The 18,306-nt window shown below is 31.5% G+C and overlaps 2 protein-coding genes and 1 long non-coding RNA gene across 4 annotated transcripts; 1 reads left to right on the forward strand and 2 right to left on the reverse strand.

The window, feature by feature from the left end:
• Positions 1–1,613: 1,613 nt before the first annotated feature.
• On the reverse strand, positions 1,614–4,479 carry LOC127248430 (U-box domain-containing protein 5). 2 transcript variants are annotated; one of them, XM_051270761.1, is made up of 5 exons: positions 4,169–4,479; positions 3,862–3,954; positions 3,331–3,513; positions 3,133–3,240; positions 1,614–2,746 (listed from the first exon to the last, which is right to left on the reverse strand). In XM_051270761.1, the coding sequence occupies exons 2-5, from the start codon at positions 3,925–3,927 to the stop codon at positions 2,015–2,017; spliced, it is 1,089 nt and encodes a 362-aa protein (XP_051126718.1). In that variant the 5' UTR covers positions 3,928–3,954; positions 4,169–4,479; the 3' UTR covers positions 1,614–2,014. The 2 variants fall into 2 exon arrangements, with proteins under 2 accessions (XP_051126718.1, XP_051126717.1); XM_051270760.1 differs by having other exon boundaries at positions 1,615–2,746; positions 3,862–3,951; positions 4,169–4,478.
• Positions 4,480–9,133: 4,654 nt separating this feature from the next.
• Positions 9,134–14,455, reverse strand: LOC127248577 (uncharacterized). Its single transcript, XR_007838122.1, has 2 exons — positions 14,195–14,455; positions 9,134–9,360 (listed from the first exon to the last, which is right to left on the reverse strand). It is a non-coding gene; the product is annotated as an uncharacterized LOC127248577 (long non-coding RNA).
• LOC127248576 (protein RADIALIS-like 5) lies at positions 12,592–14,049 on the forward strand. Its single transcript, XM_051270987.1, has 2 exons — positions 12,592–13,082; positions 13,810–14,049. The coding sequence occupies exon 1, from the start codon at positions 12,807–12,809 to the stop codon at positions 13,056–13,058; it is 252 nt and encodes an 83-aa protein (XP_051126944.1). The 5' UTR covers positions 12,592–12,806; the 3' UTR covers positions 13,059–13,082; positions 13,810–14,049.
• Positions 14,456–18,306: the final 3,851 nt, after the last annotated feature.

An 18,306-nucleotide genomic window follows, 5' to 3' on the forward strand; every position in this document is an offset into this window, starting at 1 on the left:
AATACACACATAGTTATATAATAAATTATACAGTATAATTTATGCATCAAATCATTATTATTTATTTTAATTGGAAAATAATGCTCCCTCTCTCCGCAGGGTCATATTTACATTTTGCATTGTTGTACTTAATATTAAAATAATTCTTATATTTGTATAGTTTTTTGTATAAATTTATTTCTATTAGTATTATAAGACACTAATAGAAATATTTTTGCATTTTTTTCTTAATTTATATTATGTTTTGATATAAGACGGATGTAGTATTTACCTGTATAACTAATTAATCTTTAAGAAGTGTTCATACATATAGGTGAAATTATGATCGCAATGTTATAGGTTGTGCTTAGTCGATTTCTCCTAGCGCAATCGGATATATAAGAAAAATGAGGGAAAAAATGGATAAAAATTAAAAGTTTAGAGAAAAAAATTAATAAAAATATATAATATTTAATATTTTTGACTAAAAAAATAAAATAAAATAAAAAAACTACAAAAACTTTATTAATACAAATGAATAAAGGACCTAACATGAGTAAGTGGTTTAATTTGGTCCAAACCCACTAGACAATGTCTTAGGCTAAGTTCATTCATCATCTATATATCTTCTTCTTCCATTTCATATTTATGACTAATTTCAACTTGCCACTTGTTGCCTTCTAATTGATTTTGTTTCCTAATTATAGTTATTCAAATTATATTTGATATAATATTATATATGAATTGGGCAATTTTTTATTTATTTATTTAAATAATGTGGAAAAATTACCGCGGGAGCTAATGACTTGTATAGTTACTACTCCAATTTTCATACCACTAGACCATTCTTTAGGATTTTTTTTTAGCATTTCTCTAATAGCATCGGCCATAGTTAATTTAGATTAATCTAGATTTATGAAGCCAAATTACTATAATTAATTTTTTTTTCTACATTACATTTTGTAATTTTGTAATATTAAAATAATTGATCTATTTCAAAAAATAAATAAATAAATTATGGATTAAGTTAAGGCAAGAGGAGATGAATCTGGACCTGCTTTAGCCCCATCACCTGAATCCAATATAACTTTAGATCGGATTCAGAAGCATGAAATTAGGTATTATGCTACCAGTACATAACTGCGCATAAATTATAATTAATATTAACATAAATATAAATATAAATATAATTATAATTCATGAACATAATTCATACAGTATATATTATTATTAATAATTTTAATAAAAAAATATATTCGTACAACATATTTGATACAGTATATATATTACTATTAATTTTAATGCAAAAAATATATATATTCATGCAACATACTAAAGTATGAATTTTTTATTTACCACAACATATATTTTAATAAATTAAAATATATAATATTTATTTATTTTATATATGTTTGTTGGGCTGTAAATTTGGTATTTAGTCATGATGATGTGATCTGATCAAATATTACATAAAAGTAGATGGTGTAGAGAGTGAACTTGTGACCGAAAATTATGAGTTCAAATCTCGAGGTCACCTGCCACATATAATTCGTCTAATATGAATTGTCTCATCGAGTCTAATTTGCAAGGTATTAGGTTCCATCAAATATTTATATCGATATATATATATATATAGTAGAGCTTTATTTGATATTCGGACCAAATCAAATAAGCACCGCATGCTGATTTGATTGAATCAGCTCTTGGTCCAAACCCTAGTTGTTGGAGCACCATAACCAGCTCCCATGCTTAACATAAATTCAAACAATGCCTGCATTAAGCCGACAAGACAATGGCCGAACAAACATATACATTCACCTTCCAAACTATCAGCACGCAAAATTAAACGACGAATCGACCGTTGCGCCGGAGCCGGCGTTGCATATCCGCCGCAGTCGCCAGCAAACTAGGGGCTACATGTGTGTATACATACATACATACATATACATATGTACATTGTTGCATCTACCTCGAAAAACCGAGGCAAAGAAGATCTCGACGCAGCTCCGTTCGACGATGAACGGCTGAGATCGCTCTACTGTAGATTCAGATTATCGACGCAGGCTTTTAAGCTTCCGATCGAGCTGACAGACATTTCCCACGACGCAACGAGCATGTCGCGAGCTCCGGCATCCGCGGAATCTAAGTGGTTCTCGGTGCACCACTTCGATACTACTTCTTTCATGACGACGTTCGAGACGAACGAAACACGATCCAATTTCACGTTCGTCGCGGGGCAAGTGTCGTGCCCCTCGTCGAACCACTTCTGAATCCATGCCCTCTCATATGTTTGCCCCGATGCGATAATCACGGGATCGCACATCAACGCCGCGGACAGAGGGCACAGGAATTCCTTCGGAGGCACCGGGCGACACGACACGTTGGTCGGAGGCTCGTCGCGGGTATATTTTTCGCGGAGTTTTCCTTCGCCAGGTAAACTAGGCGAGCGTTCGAACGTCGTCTTGTCCGTAACGCTCATGTATTTATCCAGAAGCTTCCAGAAGAACACCATGATCTTCTTCCTTGTTTGCCTATTGTTTTTGTCGAATTCCTTTATAAGCCTCGCGATTGAGCCCTTCTCGATCGCGAGAGATTCCTTTGACGAAAGTCGAAGCCAGGAACAGACGGTATGGATTTCGGACAGTGGTGAATCCTCTGTCGATCCGATGTTTGTTTGGAGTAATTTGCGCAAGATCTTAGCCGCCTCCTGCTCCGGTGGATCCAACCGGAAAGCCGAACTCTTTACAGCAAGAATTATTCGAGAAATCTAACAGCATGAATCAATGTCAGCGCAACATGAAACGCAAAAACAAATCATTTATATTAATATAATATAAAAATACCACAAAAACTAAGAGCACACGGCGTACTTCTACAAAGCATATAACATAATACCAAATCGAAATAAATAATACTCCCTCCGTCTATTACTAAATGTTACATTTAATTTGTAGTTAACATTAATGTACAATTTTTTTTTTGCATAAATATCATTATATTAGTATTATAATATATTAATAGAAGTATTTTTGTCATTTTTCTTGATTTGTACTACGTTTTGATATAATAATTAATATTAAAAAATTAACAAGTAAAAAGTAAATGTGACCGTTAGACGATCATTTAACAGATAGGACAAGCAATCTTACGTACCTTCGCCGCCAACGACATCGGAACGGCGTACTGAATTTGGGAGAGGCAATGCTCCATAAGATTGCTCGACTTCTTGAACCGGTCGCGGACAGTATCGCCTGTAAGAACCTAAAACACATCGGAAAATTAATGTAAGCGCAACGATTTTCTTGATCAATTCTCAATCGACGAAAAACCACGTCAGCGCAACATCAATACCAAATAGAGCACGCTCGACTCGCCGCAATGTTGAAGCAGAGACATAGCCTTCGCAATGCCGGTGTTCAAGAGACAGAGCGCGTCCATCCCGGAGGCGCGAGGCCGCGCTGCCTCTATCTCCGGGATGATCTCCGAAACCAATTCGACTAAATTCCGCAAATCCGAACACATCCTAATGTGCACCTGCAACCACAGGGAGAGCTTCCGATGAACCTAATGCACGCATTCAATCGATCATTTTAGGCGCACGATTACTACCCTCGACTAATTAGTCCTTACGTTATACATTACAACGTGAAAACCATACTACCCTCGACTAATTAGTCCTTATGCTATACTCCCTTTGTCCCTTAACTACATATTCGCTTGTTTTTTGCATAGAGTTCTATGTATATTAGTATTATATTGATATGCAGTTAATAAAGTAGAATCCACTAAACTAACAGTGATATAAAGATAATAATATTTGTGTAATATATTGTAAATTGTTAGGTAAAATCAATTAATCGGAAATCGGGCACATTCGATTACCTTAATGCTACGCTGCGGGGGAAGTCCTTCGACAACCACCCGGCCGGCGACGCCGTCGTTTCTCATCAAATTACCGGCGGGAAGAGGCTGCTGCTAAAACATGAGATGCTTTCTATTAGTACATCATGTTTTTTCATATGTCAATACAGATCAAACAACCTTACAAACCATCACAATACGATAGAAATTTCTAATCCATTTTCCAGAAAGAGCATTGCATTGCAAGAAAATCGAACAACAATTAGGGAAGAAATTAAAAATGTGCAATGAAAAGCTTCGAGGCATGAAAATTTAATTTCCCAATTACCTAGAGTGAGAAGAAATTGAGCAGAATCTTATAATCTCGCCCGTTGAACACGAAATTCATAAGTAAAAGGCACCAAATCCATCCAACTTGAATTTCAAAATCAAGCAGAGAGCACGAAGAACAGAAATTCCAGAGAATACGCTCATTAAATAAAACCCTAAATTGATTCGAATCGATCGAATGTGAGAAGAAAAGAGAACAATAACGATGAAGATTGAGGGCGATGTAGCTAAATCAAAAGGGCGTCCAATGGGAGAGGAGGAGGAGTTAATGTAGTAGGGTCGAGGAGACTGCAGCCATTAATGGAAGGGCGTGTAAAGTATGGGTGTCAATGTCGCCCATATCGATCGTATGGCCTTTGCGCCCAAACAAATAATGCCAAAAGAACCACTGGACGGCTACGACGCATGTGTGCGAGTGTTTGGAGTTAAAAAAAAATATATATATATATATATATATATCAATTTTGGTTAAATTTAAATAAAAATTTATAGTTCCAAGAAGGTTGACTGGGACGGGATTGAACACGGTCATGATAACTTGGTTGGCTTGAACACGGCCGTGTTGGATGATTCAAAAGGTGACTGGGCTTCTCAGGCAGCCAACACGGTCCTATTGATTACTCTGCACTTTTGAAGACTGCTGTGTTTGTCCGTGTTTTGAACACAGCCATATTTCTGCCCATATTTTCAACACAACCATGTTTTTGCCCATGTTTTCAAGTCATATTCTAAGTCATGTTCACGATCTTATTTTCAACACAGCCATGTTTTAGGTCATGTTCACGACCATATTTTCAATATAATCATCTTGTATGTCATATTTATTATTATTTTCACTTCTTGATTAAAATAATTTGATATATATATTTATAATTCAACAAAAATATTTTTTACAATTATTTCGTAATATAAAAATATTTTAAAAAAGATATAAAAATAATAATATATTAATATTGAAAACATAGTCGTGAACATGGCCTCGAACATAATTGTGTTTAGAACATGGGTAGGAACATGACCTAGAACATAGAGAACATGGGCAAAAATATTGGCGGGAATATGGTTGCGTTTAGAACAGGAATAGGAACACGGCCGTGTTCAGAAGTGTCAGCACGGTCGTGTTCAGTTTCAGTCAACCATCTTGGACTAAAATTGATAAATTTTCATTTGAATAAGACCAAAATTGATAAATTTTTTTGAATATGACCAAAATTGATAATTATGATATTGAATGAAAAAAAAAAAAAATTGCTAAAAAAAATAATTTGACGGATAATTTGGTTCAATTTTAATTTTAAATGAAAAAAATATATAAATCAAAGTTCCTGTAGTACCGAACAGATAAGGTAGCAAATCCAATACCTGAAGATAATTTCAGCCAAAAAAAAATTTACTTAAAAGTAGATTTCTATACATAGTCCATTTAAAATTTGACAACTACAAAACAAGATTAAAAAAACCAAAAAGAAAAAGACAATTTACCTTTTTTCTAACGAATAGTAGGCCAGTTGCAACATGGATAAAAATTTATAAGCATAGTTTTCGTATTTTAACAATTCTCACTATATATATTATTTTCAATAAAATACATTTATTTTGTCATTCAAATTTATTTTTACATTTCATTTTTTTATTATTATTTAAATTATTTTCGAATATTTTTTAAAGTAAGAAAAATACTATTTTTTATATACTCTGAAAAGTAAAATTTTTTATTTTTATCTAATTTTTTTCAAATTCGTGTACGATCAGATAGCACACAATTGAATGACTGGGGAGTATATGTACTATTTTTTATCACACATATTAGATCAAACAAATAATAAGAAAATAAAATAAACAAACCACAAAATACTACAACACAAATCATTTGTTGACCCTCAAATGTCCTTTATTTTTAGGGTAAGCTGTTTTTTTTAGTCCTGTAACTGACCCATTTATTATTTTAGTCCCGTAAGTGGAGTCTGTCGCAAACTAGTCCCATAAGTGAAAAATTTTTGTTGTTTTAGTCCTCTGGCGCCGGAGATGCCCGCGTGACTCGCCGGAGGTGACGTGTCCGCCAGGTGTCGCTGACTTGGCGGACACGTGGATTTTTTTTTTCATTTTTTTAATTTTTTTTAAAAACTTATTTTTAATTTATTTTTAATTTTATTTGTATTTTTTTATTTGGTACAATTAAAAAAAATAAAAAATTTAAAAAAAATTTAAAAATTAAAAAAAAAATGAAAAAAAAAAAGTAAATCCACATGTCCGCCAGGTGTCGCTGACCTGGCGGGACACCTGGCGGACACGTCACCTCCGGCGAACCACGCGGGCGTCTCCGGCGCCGGAGGACTAAAATGATAAAGCGACTAAAATAACAATTTACCCTTATTTTTATTATATTATTATTAATAATTTAGTGTTTTTTTTTTTTTTTCCTTTTTTTACACTTCACATAACTTCTTTTCTACTTTCAAATTTGGTTACTTTTTTATTTTGAGAGTATTATGTCCAAAAATATTAATACCATATTTTGTTATTACATAATAGTACTACTTCTATGTACAAGCAAGGACATGCTGCTTAGATTTGTCATTCTAGATTAGTACCATATATCAATACAAATGTTTGGACTTTATAAGACTTTCGATAAAGATTCAACTTTTTTTAAAAAAATGTATATTATTGACTTTAATAGTTTAATTGATTCAATTAAATTTATCCCAAATTCAGAGATATCACGCATACCCTTACTCTCTACTAAAACCAATTTTAGTATATGATATGATTTAATATAATATATATTGTCTGTTTTATTTTTTTTTGTATATGTATTAAAAAAATAGGTGCTAAAAACAATTTTAATATGTATTTGTGTGATTGGTGGAAATGTCAAATGCAATAAATAAATAAATAAATAAATCGTGTTACTCAACTCAACCAGTAGTAATTGATGATTGATCCATTCAGTTGGTGGTCAAACTTATGATGAAGACATCATTCACTGCTCCTTTTATTAAATTAATTTAAAATTTAAGAAAGAGGTTGAATAAATAGACAAGCATAAATGAAATGAAAGCTGACACTGCATCAACGACTTTGAATTTCCTTCGGTCAACCAGTGTTTTCCAAATGCAACAACAATAATAATAATAATAATAATAATAATAATAATAATAATAATATAGTCCGTAAGGAATGGTAAGGTGGTGTAGGGATTGGATTTGTGACCGTGAGGTCATAGATTCGAACTTCCGCCGTCTTAGGTTACCTGCCACACATAGTTCGTCTAGTGTGACTTTCCTGTCGGACCTGATTTGTAGGGTGTTAGGTTCGACCGGGAGTTTACTCCGTCATCGAACAGGGCTATACAAATTATTTCCACACTATTGTGTCATTCTTTATAGGACCGTTATTCCTTATCATTCTGTAATACCCTACAAACTAAGTCAAACAGACAAGTCACACTGGACGAACCATCGTTATTCCTTATCATTATTTTTAGTTGATGTTGTTTAGAAATAGACACATTTGATGGGTAGGAACGACCCAAAGTCAACGAAAAGACTCACGTCAATAACAAAATAAGACGATTTTGAATAGGTCGTCTACTTTTTATTCCATAGCATCACCTCACATTATGTGGGATTATTTAATTGCATTTTGTTATTAAGCCAATTTTAAGGCTATTTTCTTTAATTTCTAATGAAAATTATTATAAAATAATCCTGGCCAGCATTTGGAACAACTTACTAAATAATTCGATGGGATAAAAGAAACAAAGCCAGCCCTTCTAATTCTTCTGCATCTCACAAACAATTGAAATTTAAATGGGCTTATAAAGTTAATGGGTTTGGTCCATATTTTTAAATGGGCATTGAATCACAAAATGACCCAATATATGAAGACCAATTTTCACTTTTGATTTAAAAATATCACTTAGAATTAAGGTACTCTACCTTGTAGTAATCAGCCACCATATTGTATCAACTTGCCCATTCATTAGAGCATCTTCAACCCAGGGCAGCTGGCTTATATGGCGTGGGTTGTCAAATCCAAAATGGCGTTGCTTTATTATTACTTTTTTAATTTTTTTTTTAATTTTTAAAATTATAAATTTGACTTTTAAATTTAATTTTTATTTTTTTAAATTTTTAAAAATTTTATTTTAAATTATAAAAATAAAAAATTATTTAAAATAATATGAAAAAAATTGAATATTCGAAGAATAATAGTGAAAAATAGAATTATAGTTGAAATAAAATTTTATTTAAAATTATTGTACCCTATAACTGGATAAATGAAGTTAGATGGGTTGGAGATGACCTTAGTGAGATCTTATATTCAAATTGTTGTAATTGGAATTCTTCGTTCAGACATCCTGCGAGTGTTTGTATCAGTTGAAAGATTGTTGAATAAAGAGATTAAAAACTAATTATAATACTTTAATACTCCATAAAATTTGGCTACATAAAAATAAAATAGGAATATATTGAAAATTTATTAAATAATTAATATAAAAATTTCTAAGGGAAGTCGAAAAAATAATAACAATTGATTAAAAATAAAATCGATAACTAATTCAAAATTGCAATACTAAAGGTGTGTTTGTTTGTCGTTCCAACGGACGCTACCGCTATAACATGCTATATTCTTAACACATTTCATTTTAAATATTTTTCGATTTTTTTCAAGGTGAAACCACTCGTAACATGTTATTTTATCTATCTCCTAAATAAGCACAAACATTTATATATATTCAAAACTTAGTATTATTATAAAACTAATTTATATTAATTATGTTAAAGTAGATTTTTTTATAATATATAATTTTATGTTCTACAAAATAATAGTAGTGTATATATTGAGGTATAATTTTAAAGTACTTGATAATTCATTTATATTTTTTCAATTAAATATACAGTATGTCACAGCTCTTTCAAATGGTTAAACAAAAATCCCAACCAATGGATCACCAAAGAGATCTAATTCTCCTAAAATTATTGATGTGACATTCACCCAAATAACATGGTAAACTTTTTCCAACGCTAGTCTATTGATTAGATAATAAAGGACAGAAATTAAGTAATCCCATGTGTGGTACTAACCTTGTAGTTTTCTGTCTCAGCAAGAACACCACATGTTTCCACCCTTGATCTTGACATTATGAATATGATGGACACTATAACAAATTATTGTTTCGAATGCCTGCAATGTAATATATCATTGTAATATCAGCATCTGAGTAATGATAGAATAGAATGAAATATCATTTTCCCAGCAACAGAAGAAAAAGGAAAAACAAGGTCTACAAATTATTCTGTGTATCAGGTAGTGAGAGAAATCCAAACAAACTTCATCCAATTCTCAAAGTATATGTATGTATGTATTATATATCTATAATCGATTGTTCTCTTCAAGTTGAATCTCATTTTGTGCATCAAACAAAGCCTAGAAAGCAAGCAAGGCTAGAAATTCCCTAATCGGACACTTATGAGATTTTCATCGAAGATTAATTTCATTAACCAAGTTTCATCTATGAATGCTTGTTTTTCTAGGTACAATGATGATCGGCAATGGGATGACAGAGATGGTTGATAGATAGTTTTGTTGGTAACACTAAAACAAAGTTAAGGTAGTACGATGAAGGGGAGCATCTCGGGGCCTCGGAAAGTAAATGATATGACATGATAAAGTGTCGAGAAGTTAGTGCATAAAATGTATTGAGGGGCCTTCATGACATGGTAGAAGAATCAAACATGCATGTGGCTTCAGATATCAGTTCTGCAACTCTTTGTCAATGAAATGAGTGTTGCAGGACTGAAGATTCCGTTTAATTGTTCCCTCACTGCACTATACATGCTACCGTATTCCGGTTATGGCTTGAAGAACACATTAGCAACATTGGTTATGCTTATGACTCACTACCTAACGTTTGGGCTCAACTAAAAAACTCCAATACTAAACAAGTTCAGGTGCCTGATTCTGCAAAGTAAGGCCCCAACAGTTTCGACTCAAAGTGGCAGCACCAGAAACCTCGACAGCAACAGTTATCCGAACTAATGATTTCAAAGTTGAAAGTAATTTCAGAGAAAGAGCAGCATGATTAGAGAACAGAACGAATCTTAGCAGAGTCTGAAAAGGATGCATCACAGATAGGTCTATTCAACTGAAAGTTAGTAATTCAATTCATACAAAAAATATGCAAAATATTAGGCAAAGCCTAATTAGGAAGTGATGTGCATACAAACGGAGTGATTGGCAGACAGTGTTCATGGATTCAGTTCATAAATTAACTCATTGTAAGTCTCTAGTTCTAACTAAATTAAGTTAATCTCAATCATTTTTCCGATGACTGCCAATATGTTGCTAAATAATATTAAGACGTCAAAATACTTTTGCATCATTTAGCAAAACATACAGAGGTAGGAAATTCTTATAACAAACATTTCATTAATCAATTCCAACAGTTTTAGAAGTAGTTTTCCAATAAAACATTAATGCTGACAAATTGCAAGCTAAGCATTTGTTGTCAATGGAATCTCATAAATCAAGAACCAAGCAAAATCCAACCAGTGAACAAGTTTGCGTTTAAAGTGAATTTACTTGAAGAAAAGATGATGTCACATACATCGTTCAAGATAAGGAAGTATGAAGCCAAGATTCCAAGCATCCAAAAAACTTTACAAGAAATGACATCCACCGGACTTTAGGAATTATAGCAAATAGACCTATCAACCAACATGGACCACCAGATGGAAGATCTTTTTGAGTGTATCGTACATACCGTACTATTCGATGTCAAAACAGATACCAGCATAAAGCAGATTTTGCAGATATTGCATTTATGCTTTCATTCAACAACCAAATGCTTCAAAATAGCATTATGCATCTCTCTGGCTAGGATTAATCATCGTTATTCCCTTTTTTCTTTTGCAAACTTTGAAATACAAGCAACAAAAGACTGCATGAGCAACACCCATATTCATAAATAAAAACTCAGTAAACACTAAGCAATCTTTGGCCTGGAGATTTTTTCACCTCATCATTAATAAAAATAACAAATCATGGTTGACACTAATGATTCTGATTGATCATGCTAGTTTTGCTTTTTTAAAGTATTGTCTTAAAAATTATTGGTGTAAAACAGACTTCCAAATTCTTTTCTTCCTTTATTTTTGATTATTTACGTAGGTGAAGTAGATATGATTAAATAAAAGTTCCTTCACTTTCCTATCTGCAAAAAATATGCTTAAAGACGTTCCTCCAAAGAAAATAGCACTTATTCTGTCAACGTCATGATCAAAGATTTTCAAGAAACCTTTGAATGCTAGATAGTGATCAAAGAATAAAAATAATCTATCAAAAATCTGTATGAGATGCTCAGTGTTTCTTTGTTTCTTTCAGTAACAATAGATCTAGAACCTAGTTCTCAACACAATTTAAACTTTGGATATGAGATATATTTTCTTAATAATACTGGACACCACACTAATAAAAGGGAAAGATAAACACTTGATTTTTATCCTTGAAAATACACCTGAAGGTTTTTTAGACAAGAGAAGAGTATCAACACTATAAATTCTAACAGATCAATAGTTAATTGATTGGCAACAACTAAGTACAGAGACAAATCTCAGTTAAGAAAGCTCTATGGATTTTGATCTTCTGGGAAAAAAGAAAAGGAAAAGATTTGGTTGAGCCTTACAGTTTAGTTATGTTGGGGCAAGCCCATGGATTTAATGAGTTAGTAGACCCTTTTGATATGCCTACAAGTAAGCAATTATAAAAAATTGACCCAAATTTAAATGAAGCTCACTTAATTATAAATAGGAATTTATCATGAAAGATATCTAAGGAAGACCATATATCAAGTAATGAGGCATGAAAATAAAGTACTTATTATTTTGGGCTCTCAAGGGTGTCAAACTTATTAATTCTATGACTGGTGCATGATAATCCTCCAATCTAGTGGTGCTTTTCTGCTAGGCCCATTCAATACACAAATCATACTCTGTTTTGGGCTTACACTCAAAATCTAGTACAATCATTTGAGTGTAAAACATTGTTAATTACTATTTCCATGAGGACAGACAAATATCTGATTGCAAATGATTATAAAACTAGCTTCCCTTGAATGCAGTTACTTAAGCAAGAGGGCTACAGGAAAATTCTAACAGGTAAGACCGTCTCCGGAAAAGACAAAAGTGATGTACGATAAACAAGACATGCTAAATCCGCTAAATCAATATCATATAATCAGGTAAATATATGACAGATCAAGGGGGAATTTATTATGAAAATGACAACAAAAGCAGTGTCCCAAAAATACTGATGCTCCTTATTCCTGTGCACACAATCCATGTGTGGTATTCAACATGGAAGAGTCACTCTATATTCTGCCCTTTGCAAAAGATTATTCCCCAACTGGCAGAACCCCACCACTTCTCTTCCTATTTATTAGGAGCTAGATGAACAATATGTGTTCTACCATCAATCCCTTGAGTTCTAGCTCATCAAAATTTGCCTCTTTCTTTCACTCATTGCAAACGTTAATGCCATTTACATCGTAGCCTCAGAGATCCCTCAAGAACATCAAACAACTAGTTGACAAACCACTTTCATCTACAAAGTTTTGTAACATTAACATTGCAATGGCATCTTCTTCTTCCTCACGCAATTATAGTTCTTCCTGGACTCCAATGCAAAACAAACAATTCGAGAGGGCCCTAGCTGTCTACGACAAAGATACCCCAGACCGTTGGCAAAATATTGCCAGGGCTGTTGGGGGGAAAACTGCTGAGGAAGTAAAGCGGCACTATGAGATTCTTGTAGAGGATCTCAAGCACATTGAGTCCGGAAAGGTCCCATTCCCAAAGTACAAATCAAATGGGCACAGTTTCTGATCAAATCACCAGCATGAAGCAGAGGTAATGCACTTAATTCTTAAACCACCTACATTTTTCCATCGAGCAGATATTTTCTTTACCATGTTGCAGTGCTTCAAAATATCTTAATTAATGCAAACAACTTGTTAGCAAAGCTCCAATTTATACAGCCTATAGGAAAGTTATAAGAAGCTTATTTTGTGCTGCGATCACATGGTAAAAGAAACTGCAGTCCACCCCTATAAATTAAACTTTTTTTAAATCATTGAAGCCTACAAATAGATAATTAATGTTTTGATCCTTGAAAATAAAAAATTGAACACATGCCAAGCCACACATCACCTAATTTCTTATCCTGTCCCAAGGTCCTTAATAATGCCCACATCAGATCTGATCCCCACTCCCTTTGTTTGGATAACAGTCCATTGGCCATAGGCTCACTCAATCTTTCTTCAAATAATTCCATGTGAGATACACCGGCAACTTGGTCTCAGGTAGATATTGAAGATACTCAGTTCGAGTTAAACTCATTATTTTATTCCCCTTTTATCAACCTTTTGTGCTACCTTTTTATCATTAAAATCTTTGTCCTGACATAAACTTTCTGTCCTTTTCTAGACTTTTGGCATCATTAGCACAGCAGCTCTCTTCAATTTTTCGCTTATCAAACCCCAACTCTTAAAGCAACACTAATTCCAAACCCTTACATTTGTAAAATTCACCTACTACTCCATACATTCTCACCCTCCATCTCATTTATACCTTGCAGGCTAATCAAGTAAAAGAGATTACGAAGAAGACCCAAGAAGGCCTATAATTACATTTCTAAATGTTGTAATCTCATATTGCTGAAGCAGCTTCATATTAAAGCTGCACCTGTATTTTCTCTTAGTAGTGAAAATTTCTATGTATTAGCATTCGGCTAATATGATTATCTATTTATGTGGAAAGTTGAATTCCTCATCTACATTAATATTTCAAATTGTCCTTAATCGGAAAACAAAATCCTTTCTCACTGCCGACAGTGGGCGAAATGATAATTCCCGCCAGAAAAACCAATAAATTTCCTCATGAAAATCACGGAATCCATGGAAATTACAGTGCATAATGAAGAGTATATTACAAAAATAACTCAGTTTCGAATTCGAGCAGACCTGAAATGGGGCTGGGAATTTCACCGTTCGGTACAAACCAAATAACCTCCATTCTGCTGCTGAATTCTTCGTCAGCCAAATAAATTGGCATTGGAATTAGGTTTTCCTTTTGCGCATTTGAACAAGCACATTGCTCGGAATAGCCGTTGATCCACCGGCGACCGAGATTCCATTCCAAATCATCGTTCTCCGGTCCTCTTAAGTCAAATCCAAACGAAGTGAAAAACAACAGTGGGCCATCTAATTTCCAAGGATAACAAGAAAAAGCTATCCGTAAGATTTCATCCTAATTTCGAATTTGGAGGTGATCTACAGATCAAACGTGGGCCAGTGGACCTTTGATCCAACCACCAATACCTATTACTTCTGTAGCCCGCCAACAAATATTTATGTCGGTCCAAATTCAGTCATTCCTAAGGGTTAGCAACCTGCAATTGTGGTTCCTTTTGTAATAAAACACATCAACTGTGACTCTATATGTTTTTTCCTTTTTTTTGAGTTTCTATTATTTATGATACTCAATACAAATAAATTATTTTTATAATAAAACATTTAGGTCCAGCAATTCCGGTCATCTGATTTAAAATTGGGCCTCGAAGGCTAGACTGACCATGATCCAATTTAAATTTTATATCAATTTAATAAAAATTCTATTGGAATTGTATTAGTGAGAATCGAACCCACAATCAATTATTTTTTTCTTAAGACTTTGAAATTTAGAGATTGAGCTCAATGTGAATATGAAAAGATTTCGAAAAAACGGAAATCTACTCTATCAACGATCTTGGAACAAATGGATAAATGAGTGACAATGAATACTACTCCATCCATCCGTCTACAAACTAATCTCATATTTTTTTATTTGGACATATTTTTTTTTTAAATACAAATTTCATTTTTTTACCCTTTATTTATTTATCACTTGTAATCTCTACCCTATCATAAAGGATAAATTTGTCAACTAATACCAAAAAGACAATTATTTAAAAAATCGTGCAAATATACTTTAGAACAATTATAAATAAGCGGAGGGAGTAAATATTTTCATATGCAAACCGTAACCCGCTGGAAAAAAGAATAGGATTGATAATGATCTCACAATTAATGGAGAGTAGTGTATGACAAACTCAATTCGAAGCTACTTCATGAAAAATAAAAATTAAAATTAACATACGCCTGCTACCTATCCGATCTAAAATGTTGGGACTGAGCCAACTCAATAATATTGTCCGCTTTGGCTGAGTCTGTTTTTGAATTTTCTCCAAAATACTTCGTACTAGTAGAGTTGATTTATCACTTACAAAATTAAATTTTTTTTTACAATTTTCAATATGAGACTTGGATTTCCACCGTAACATATAAAAATATATCAATTCTTTATAAGCAAACTTTCTCCTAAGAAAGAGTACGACTGACCATCAAATTGTCGTTGAGGAAATGGTAAATGCTTTTTTATGTCATTCTGGACCTCCTCACGGGCTTGTGGCTAAGATTGAGTTGGCACAAGCATATGATAGCATTTCTTGGTCCTTTCTCTGTCAATGCCTTTGTAAAATGGTATTACCAAAAGGAATTTACTAGCCTAATTATGTCCTGTATTACTTCATCGAGATATTTTATCCTATGGAATAGGTCCTGTTACCATAAAAAAATTAATCATCCAAACGCATCGAATAATTGAGGCGTAAAGGCATTTTAATAGCGACCAACTTTCTACTCGAGTGTATAAGTTAATACAAATAATAGTTTTGAAATAATATATATATGAAGTCAAAGAACGACCAATGTTACTATTTTTATGAAAAAAACAAGTAACATGAAAAATAAAAAAAAAAAATTATGAAAAATTAAAATGATAGAAATTTACAAAAGAGACGAATATCGTTCATACAATATCTTCAGGTTTTTCACCACCTTCCCTCAAATGGCCATGCAGCATCAAAGCTGGCCAGATAGGGTAGTACGGCTATACTATCCGAAAGAATCTGCCAGCAACTGATTAACAATTTTTTTATTACTGTCCAAAGGATAGGAGGTACAAACACCTCATCGGTTTCCCAAAATCGGAAATGTTGTTGGAATGTATTATTTACAGCTGCTTACTTCGATCGAATTTGAAAATCATAGCTAACATTGGCCGCAAATATCTAGACCATTGTTTACTGATGCAAATACCACCCAGACATATCCTGTAAAAAAATGATTTGGTTCTGAGAGTAAATTTCTAATCCTGATATTATGGTTCAAACTCGACCCTCCAGTTCACCTGTCATACATGATTTACTTAGTGATTAGCGATTGTGAATTCTCACCTGACAAGCGTCGTAAATCCGTTCATATAAATTGTTAAAATAATATTAAACAAATAATTAATGATATTGACAAATATTTTATAAAATGATACAAATATTTTTAAGCCTTCACCAATTCATACTAAATTTATCATGTGACGAATTTTTCTTATTGTATCAATGAAGATATAATTAATAGTATACATATATAAACACAATATATAAATATGATAATAAACTCTCGTACTAATTATATATCATTTCTTGTTATATATTTAAAAAATATATTAGTATGCTAAAATAATTAATAATGAAATAATATATATGTATATTTATACGTGTAAAATATGTTTTATTTTGTAAATTTTTTAATAGAATAGTTGACATCGAAAGATAAATTAAAATTGTTTGTGTGAAAATTTTAAATTTATACTTACGGTATCGTCTTTTATTGTCTAATTAACCTTATATCTACACTAAAGATTGTATATAAAATATAACTAAAAATTACGATGTATTTATAGTTATATAAATATACCATCTTTGTAAATTAGTTTCACTTCAAATATTTTGAACATCAATATTGACATTCATCCAATAATACCGAAAAACTTAACATTCATATAAAAAAAAAAAATTAAAATTATAAGTTGAAAAAATTAATTATAAAGTTAGTATATATCGTACAATAATTATGTAACAATTTTTAGTATAATTATTTCACAAAAAATATATGACATAATTAAATTATTTATTAAAATTAGAACAACTACTAAAGTAAAATAGATAATTTATTTTAAAAACTAATTTTTAATTGTTTTTTTAAAAAAATTAATATATAATCATTTATTTTAATTTTTTATTACCAATTTAATAAATAAGCAAAAAATAATATAATTTAATAATTAGTATTTATAGTCAGAAATATCAATTTTAATTATTCAAACTTATTTTTTAAAATAAAATTAGATATTAAGTTATAAATAAAAATATTATATTAAAAAAAAATCAAATCATTTAAAATTTTGAAAATTGACTAATTTTCTTTAAAAATTATTCAAATACATATTAATATGATATACGTGATAGATAAAAGTTAACAATAAATTTACAATACTTCCATAACAAAATATCTCCATTTTTCCATTTTAGTCCGTCATATAACAAAGTATTTATTTCATTTTTTAGTAAATGTATTATTTACCTAACGATTACAAATACCTTTACAACTTACAATATATTACACAAGTGTCATTACCTTTATCTCATACGTACTAATAAGATTATTTTAGTCAATTATACTTTATTCATACTATATTCCAATATAATACTAATATTTCTAAAACTACGTGCAAAAAACAAATTGATATTTAGTTCCAGGACGGAGGGAGTATTAAATACAAATCAATCATTCATCCCCCATATATGATTCATTTTCCTTTTTTGTGACATTTTCTATTTTTAATAAATTTATCAATCTTAAATACATTTGACAAATATATAATTAAAATATGTTTAAAATAATATTGTAATGTAATTATATATTTTATAAATTTTACATATATGATTTATTTATAATTTATAAAATAAATATATATAATAAAATTATTTTTATACTATATAAATAAAAGTAAATAAAATATTGTAGATGAAATCGTATATAATATAAATCATAACATTTAAGTAAAAGTTATTTTATAAACTACGGAAAAATATATATATAATTTCAAAAAAAAATAGTAGAAAAAAAAATAGCTTGTGAAGGCCTTTTCAAAATATGTGAATATTCTTCACACCAATATACAGTCATAACTTGAAATA

This window comes from Andrographis paniculata, unplaced genomic scaffold (genome assembly GCF_009805555.1).
Source record: "Andrographis paniculata isolate CXL003 unplaced genomic scaffold, ASM980555v1 Contig34END, whole genome shotgun sequence".
NCBI classification, from domain to species: domain Eukaryota; kingdom Viridiplantae; phylum Streptophyta; class Magnoliopsida; order Lamiales; family Acanthaceae; genus Andrographis; species Andrographis paniculata.

What these genes read in the sequence shown, in the direction of transcription:
- LOC127248430 (XM_051270761.1), bottom strand. Translation starts at nt 3,927, where the DNA reads ATGAGAAACGACGGCGTCGCCGGCCGGGTGGTTGTCGAAGGACTTCCC. An exon ending in CCCCGCAGCGTAGCATTAAG is followed by an intron (nt 3,514 to 3,861) that starts GTAATCGAATGT and finishes CTGTGGTTGCAG; the next exon opens with GTGCACATTAGGATGTGTTC. An exon ending in AGTCGAGCGTGCTCTATTTG is followed by an intron (nt 3,241 to 3,330) that starts GTATTGATGTTG and finishes GATGTGTTTTAG; the next exon opens with GTTCTTACAGGCGATACTGT.
- LOC127248576 (XM_051270987.1), top strand. Translation starts at nt 12,807, where the DNA reads ATGGCATCTTCTTCTTCCTCACGCAATTATAGTTCTTCCTGGACTCCA.